Genomic DNA, 8112 nt, shown 5'->3' on the forward strand with positions numbered 1-8112 from the left:
TGATGCACCATCCAGTGCTATATTCAGAAGACAGAACTGTAAACATCAATTTCACTGCACATATATAAACTTAGAAAAATATTTTCATCGATAATAACTGAAATTTATGGATATGCAAAGGAAAAAATGGTGCTTAAAATTATTAGTGTCAAAATCCAGTGATTAAGACTTTTGAATTAGGCTTGTTACAAGCAAAATAATAGTAAAAACAGGTATGATTTGTTGATTGAAGGATATTTATTGTACATTTTGATATGGGATGTTGACAAATTGTGTTTTAATGGTTAATAAAGCTTTAGCTTTTTGAACCTCAATGTCTACTGTCACTAAATACTCTCCTCCTCCGCCCCCAATTTCACACAACTGTGAAAATTTAAATCAATAAAAATCTAAAAAAATGATTTAAAAAGCATTGATATCATCCATCAGAATTATTAAGAGAAATGAGTTCTGCCAAACCTGTGCACAACACAGGACAGAGATTCTCACTCCATGATTCCTGCATTAAGCGCATCACTTCTAGTTGTATCTTCTAGGAAGAAACATCCAGTCTTGACTTAAAGACTCCAACTGATGGAAAATCCACCACACCCCTTGGAAAATTGTTCCCATGGTGAGCTACTCTTCCTTTTCATCTCTTGTGTCCTGGGCAGAGGACAATGATTGACTCAGTGAAACACCCCTGTGCAAATGTTGGGCCCTGGCCCAATCAGAGGTTGCTTGCTGGCCTGCTGTAGTGGAACTTTGTTAATGGGGATGTGGAAAGGAGATACATATTCTTGGTGCCGCAGAACCGTGGCTCAAGATTTTGCCTGATGCACTGTTCTTTCACCCGATATTTTCGTAAGTATTTTACAGTCTAAATTTTGGGAAGCTCGTCCTTTCTTTGGTGGGGACCCAGGTGTGTGCAATAAAATAAAATGTTCAATTGCAAGTTTTCCACTTGCATCACTTGTGAACACATTTGATTTCATCCATATTTCTTCCTCCCAGAATGGTTACCCAAAATCTTGAATCGTGTGTGTGTGTGTGTGTGTGTGTGTGTGTGTGTCTGTTGGAAAAGACAGGAAAGATGGGGAGTTGTTATATACAGAAACCCTGAACAATTTTTGGTTGTTGCTTTCCCTTTAGAAAAGTTTTATTTTAATTTATTTTATTTTAGTAATGTCTACTTTAGAAATTTGATTATGTCAAGATGTCAAGCCATATCTGTCTTTTTTTGCTGGAAGACTCCCTTACTGGATCCAGAGATGTGCACTATGAGCTTTCTCACTCCTTATTTTAAAGTGTTTGAATGTTTAACACAAAGAGCTTTTCTCCACATTGTGCTTGGGACTTTGAAATAAAATTAAGAGTCACGATTATATGGCTCACTGCACAGCTGTCCACTTCCGAGTTTCTTAGAGAGCACTCACGCAGATGATAGGTCTCTTGGCCTTATCTGTCTTGGGGTGACATTTCCCAATTTTTCCAAATCAAGCCCGAAAGCCAATTTTTACCAAAGTGTCCACTAAATTTGAGTTCCTCTTCTTTTTTATGCCCCATTTGTGAGCTTTTGACTGGTTTGTTTTGTTTTGTTTTTACTGAGTACGCTTAGTAGACGTGGCTGGGGTGGTCGGTGCTCAGCACTTTTAGAGAAAAAGATCCAGATTGGCTGAAATTAAACGGAGGAACCCCAGATTAGTGGTCTCATTGTTACCATGTAATTCTTGTTTTAGAAGCAAGGAGCTGAGAAACAATGGCCCGTAAGAGTCCAATGCTTTGCTGAATCACACCGTTAGCATATAGTTCTGATGCCATTACTTAAGACCCCTTTTCTGCAAATCCTTCCATCCTTTCCTGAGTGGCGCTTTCCCAGGTGAGCAGGACCCATTGAAGACAATGAATAAAAGTCTGCAAAATCCATAATATATTTTAAGGTCCCATTTCATCTGACCTTCGGCATAACACAGGGCAGTGAACTTCATACAGTGATTCCTGCATGCAGCCCAGCAAATTATGGTTGAACTTGAATGCGTTATTCAGAAAGGCATCTGATCTTGGGCTAGGCTGGTATTTTCAAGAGACCTGGAGGGAATTAGTGCCTGATTCTGACTGAATTCCAGTGGGATTTGGTCAGCTCACTAACACAGTTTCTAAGATTCAAAGAGATGGAGAATGTGGCACATCACTTGTCATGCTGAGGATAAGGTCCTTGCTCCTTGACTGGAAAAAGTCCCATAGTAGCTCTGGTGTATATAGCTCTGTAACCAGGACTGGATTAAGACAGGAAACATGGATCCAGTGCCTACGCTGAGCGAATGCCCAAGGACATACAGAGGTTACCTACTGCCAGAGAGTATTTGAATCTGCTAAGAGGACAGCATTGGCAGCCTGTTGAGCCAGAAATGTCATAAGCTCTTTGCTTTGTTGATGGTCCTATGGCTGGATGGAATCCTGGTCCTAATCCACCTCACCCCACTATTGACCTTCTCTGTGTGTTGTTCTTTAAGGCCCCAATTCAGCAAGGTACCTTTCCACAAATCTAGTTTTTAAGCATATTCTTATTGCTATGGGACTCAGTGGGAATTCTCACATGCTTAAAATTAAACACATGTTCAAGCATAGTGCTGAATTGGGGTCTAAAGTGCTTGGAGTCTGCTTGTGACAGCTACCATGTTGCACTCACTTATGATGCAAACATTTAATGAGACACACACACTGTGCTCTTGCTTTTGTTTGTTCTTCTCTCATAATTGTTGATTGATTTTTGCCCTAGGTTCTCCTACAATATATACTATAGACCAGGGGTTCCCAGCATGTGGACCTCTGCCAAAAGGTGGTCAGCTGGTGAAACTGCATTCTTCAGTCAAGCTCTTGGTAAATCCTTAACTCAACATAACTCATGTAATTTAAGTAATTTAAGTAAAAGCTATATATATGTGTAATGTTTTGAGCTGCATATGTTGGATAGAGCATAGAAAAAAAAACAAGCTGCAAATGGTGCATTCACTGCAAGGTAACCTTAGCAACATACACACAGTCTGCTATTTACAACTGTAAAAAAGGAGGACTATGTTTTTCAGTATTTCAATCTGATGTGGATCAATTTATTTTCTGAAAATGAGAAGGGTGCACTGGTGGAGAAGATAATGAAAGTCCTGGACCATCTACAGCTACACAAAATGAGCCAGCCAATAAAATAAAGAAAGAGGTAAGAAAATATGATAACATATACTGGAAGTTTGGATTCTCCTTTGCCAGATTGGATGAGTACCCATTGCCTCAGTGTGTTATAATATAACTGTTATTTTATATTTGTATTTACAATATTTAATTATTTTCTAATTAGTAGAGAGTAGGATTGGGTCTTTACTTACATAGCAGAGAATTTCAGATTTTACACTAAAAAAAAATTGAAAACACAACCTAGTGTTCAAATTTGGACAACTATTTTGTTTTAAAAACAACAAATAATAACACAATGTGGTTTTTTTAACAAATTTGTTAACAGTGTTGTGTTGCTTATTGTTCAGTTTTATACAAAATTGTGTTCTCCCTGTTTGACCAGCACATTTTGCTCTCAACATTTTTTTAAAATGTAGTTTTAGTAAAAGAGTTTGGTTTCAAAGCACTGGAAACTGGGGGGTTTTTTTAGTACAAATTTCTAGGGATTTCTATCATTGCAATTGTTTACATTAAAATGCAGAGGAAAGATGTCCATTGGTTACTTACAGTGTTGTAGTTATATGATGTGACAAAGTTCCTCCTCTATCTTGGTGGGTCCTTTGCTTATTGGCGGATTTTCTTGCCTCAGAGATTAACCATGTGGGTTGTGGAACAGCCCAGAGACCTTCCCCTCTGGAAGAACCCACAGTCCAGGTCAATTGGGAGGTTTGGGGGGAACACGGGCCCACCCTCTACTCCGGGTTCCAGCCCAGGGCCCTGTGGACTACAGCTGTCTATAGTGCCTCCTGTAACAGCTGCATGACAGCTACAACTCCCTGGGTTACTTCCCCATGGCCTCCTCCAAACACCTTCCTTATTCTCACCACAGAACCTTCCTCTGGTGTCTGACAATGCTTGTGCTCCTCAGTCCTCCAGCAGCACACCCTCTCACTCTCAGCTCCTTGCGCCTCTTGCTCCCAGCTCCTCACACTCACACCACAAACTGAAGTGAGCTCCTTTTTAAAACCCAGGTGCACTGATTAGCCTGCCTTAATTGATTCTAGCAGCTTCTTCTTAATTGGCTCCAGGTGTCCTAATTAGCCTGCCTGCCTTAACTGGTTCTAGCAGGTTCCTGATTACTCTAGTGCAGCCCCTGCTCTGGTCACTCAGGGAACAGAAAAGTACTCATCCAGTGACCAGTATATTTGCCCTCTACCAGACTCCTGTACCCCACTGGTCTGGGTCTGTCACATATCCCTCACCCCTGCTCAATGCCAAGGGGTTGGGCAGCTTGGGACGCCAGACAGTGCACACGTGACAAGCCATCGGCGTTGCCATGACGGCTCCCTGCTCTGTGTTGCAGACAGAGCTGGAAAGGTTGGAGGGATAAGAACCATCTGGTCACCCTTGTGTTCTTCTCCTTGTTCCGCTGCATCCATTGAAGAGGGGCATGGTCGGTCATGAGGACAAATCTGTGCCTGAGCAGGTAGTAGCGCAATGTTTCCATGGCCCATTTTACAGCAAGGCATTCTCTCTCCACCACTGCATATTTTTGTTCCCTTGGAAGGAGTTTCCGACTGAGGTATAGAATTGGGTGTTCCTCCTCCCCGACCATCTGTGATAGAATGGCCCCCAACCCTACTTCGGATGCATCCATCTGCAGGATAAACTCTTTGGTGAAATCAGGGGCTATCAGTACGGGGTTACTGCAGAGGGCAGTCCGTAGGTCTGTGAATGCTTCCTCTGCTGCGTCAGACCATCTAACCAGATCAGGTCCACGGGCTTTCACCAGGTCTGTCAGGGGGCTTGCCCTTGTGGCAAAGTGGGGGATAAATCGTCAGTAATACCCCACCACACCTAGGAACGCCCGGACTTGTTTCTTGTGACTTGGTTGGGGCCAATTTTGGATGGCCTCTAACTTGTTCACTTGGGGTTTTACTAGATTTTACTACATTTTCCCACAATGTAGCCAAGATATTTGGCCTCTGTAAACCCTACAGCGTATTTGGCAGGGTTTGCTGTAAGGCCAGCTCGCCTGAAGGTATCGAGGACTGCCTCCACCTTCTCCAGGTGGGTTTCCCAGTCTGGGGTATGAATGACCACATCGTCCAAGTAGGCAGCAGCATAACTGTTATGCGGGCATAATAGCTTGTCCTTGAAGCGCTGGAAGGTAGCTGGGGCCCCATTTAGTCCAAAAGGGAGGACAGTATATTGAAAAAGACCCTCTGGTGTAGAGAACGCAGTCTTTTCCTTTGCATCTTCTGCCAGGGGAATCTGCCAGTACCCCTTTGTCAGGTCTAGGGTAGTCAAGTACCAGGCATTACCCAGACGGTCCACTAGCTCATCTATGCGAGGTATGGGGTACGCGTTGAACTGGGATACTTTGTTTAGTCGCCGGAAGTCGTTGCAAAATCTTGTGGTGCCATCAGGTTTGGGCACCAGCACGATTGGGCTGGACCAATGACTGTGGGGTTCTTCGATGATCCCCAACTCCAGCATTTTTTTTACTTCTGCTTTTATTTCCTCCCTTTTTGCCGCTGGCACCCGATAAGGCCTCATTTTTACTCTGGCCCCAGGGTTCGTGACAATGTGGTGATATGTCTCGGTTGTTCGACCCAGTTTTCTCGAGAACACATCTTGGTTCCAGAAGATCATCTCAGACACCTCATTCTTCTGGTCTGGTATTAAATCGGGAGACACTCCCACCTGTTTGGAAGGCTTGTTTTCCTGGGTTAGGTCTTTTTGGACCGTTGTGCATGCCTCTTGTGCATGCCAGGGTTTCAGAAGGCTAATGTGATAAATCTGTTCTTGTTTTCTGCGTCCTGGCTGCCACACCTTGTAGGTTACTTCCCCCATGGGTTCAACCACCTCATAGGGCCCCTGCCATTGGGCCACAAGCTTGCTTTCTGCCGGGGGTACCAACACCATAACCCAATCCCCTGGTTGGAACTGTCGCACTTTTGCCTGACGATTGTAATGGGTTCGCTGGGCCTCCTGTGCCTTCTCCAAATGTTCCCGTACAATAGGGGTAACCCGGGCTATCCGGTCTCGCATCTGCATTACATGCTCTATTATATTTCTCCCCTTATTGGGTTCCTCTTCCCAGATCTCTTTGGCGATATCTAGTATGCCACGGGGGTGACGCCCGTATAATAACTCGAAGGGGGAAAACCCAGTTGAGGCCTGTGGTACCTCCCGGATAGTGAACATTAGGTAGGGTAGTAGGGTGTCCCAATCCTTCCCGTCCCGACTTACCACCTTCCTTATCATAGCCTTGAGGGTTCGGTTAAACCTTTCTACCAACCCATCAGTCTGCGGATGGTAGACCGAAGTTCTCAGGGTATGTATATGGAGCAGCGTACAGAGGTCCTTCATTAGCTTCGACATAAATGGGGTTCCTTGGTCGGTTAATATCTCCTTCGATAGCCCCATTCAGGCAAAGATCCCCACCAGCTCTTTGGCTATAGTTTTAGAGGCCATGTTCCACAGGGGGGATGGCTTCTGGGTAGCGAGTAGCATAGTCCAAAACAACAAGTATATATTGGTGGCCCCAAGCTGTCTTCTCCAGGGGTCCCACTAGGTCCATGGATATTCGCTCGAAGGGATAATAATGTGTTTTGCTATCTACACTCTCACCCTGCTGGGAAACAGCCTCATTGTTCTCATCACACTAGCTGACGCTTCCCTCCACATCCCCATGTATTTCTTCATTGGGAACTTGTCCTTCCTGGAGATTTGCTACAGCTCAGTCACCCTGCCCAAGATGATGGCCATCTCCCTCACTGGGGATAATACCATCTCCTTCACAGGTTGTGCAGCTCAGATGTATTTTTTCCTTCTCCTGGGCTCTGCTGAGTGCTATCTCCTGGCTGCCATGGCCTATGACCGCTATGTGGCCATATGCCACCCTCTGCGCTACGTGGCCATCATGGAGAGGAGGTCTTGTGTCTGGCTTGTGGCCGGTTCCTGGCTGAGCGGGATTCCCGTCTCCTTCATCCAAACCACCTTGGTCTTCACCTCCCCATTCTGTGGCCCCAACAAAATCGACCATTTCTTCTGTGACGTGGCGCCGGTGCTGCAGCTGGTCTGCGCTGACACATCCCGCAACGAGATGGCTAACATCACAGTCACCGTGGTCTTCCTCGCCATCCCCTTTACCCTCATCCTCATCTCCTACACCCTCATCATCGCCACTGTCCTGAAAATGTCCTCCCCGGGGAGCAGGCACAGAGCCTTCTCCACATGCTCCTCACACCTGGTGGTTGTGACTCTCTTTTACGGTTCTGGCATGGTCATGTATCTGAGTCCCAGATCCAGCCACACGACAGAGAATGACAAGCTGCTGTCCCTCTTCTATACTGTGGTCACCCCCATGCTGAACCCCGTCATCTACAGCCTGAGGAACAAGGAAGTGAAGGGGGCACTGCGGAGGAGGGTGGCTGGGAAGAGGTTGTCCCCATTACAATAAGGGTTTTGCCTCCAGCTGATTTATGACCCAATCCTGAAGCCACTGAAGTCAATCACAGAGCTACCCTTGACTTGAAATGCATTTCACATGTCCAATCTAAGACAGAGAGGAAGGATAATCTGGTGGTTTGGAGGAACTGTAATGCAATGGTTCTCACCCAATCCTGAGGTTAAAAAAAAAGAAAGGATTCAACTCCTTGCTCCAGTAAAAACTTCCAGGGTGAGTCACTTATGACAAGAATTTCAAATGCATCCAACTAATTTAGGAGTATAAATTCTTTTTAATAAAGTCGTGTAGGGCCAGATTTTCAAAGGCATTTAGGAATCTAAAAATGCAGACAAAAACAAGGGGGAGCCCAGTGGCACTTTAAAGACTAACAGATTTATTTGGACATAAGCTTTCATGGGTAAAAAAAAAAACACTTCTTCAGATGCAGACATATTCCTAGTAAGATTTTCACAAGTGCCGAAGCAGGTTAAGCAACCATGGCTAGATTT

General features: G+C 44.7%; 1 protein-coding gene across 1 annotated transcript in view; it reads left to right on the forward strand.

Moving 5' to 3' along the window:
- Positions 1-7615, forward strand: part of LOC128845950 (olfactory receptor 10A7-like) — a 55897-nt gene extending 48282 nt beyond the window's left edge. The window contains exons 2-3 of the mRNA XM_054045052.1: positions 2759-2859; positions 6728-7615. Coding sequence (XP_053901027.1) covers positions 2759-2859; positions 6728-7615 — 989 coding nt within the window. The remainder of the gene's footprint in view (positions 1-2758; positions 2860-6727) is intronic.
- Positions 7616-8112: the final 497 nt, after the last annotated feature.

This window comes from Malaclemys terrapin, chromosome 12 (genome assembly GCF_027887155.1).
Source record: "Malaclemys terrapin pileata isolate rMalTer1 chromosome 12, rMalTer1.hap1, whole genome shotgun sequence".
Lineage (NCBI taxonomy): Eukaryota > Metazoa > Chordata > Testudines > Emydidae > Malaclemys > Malaclemys terrapin.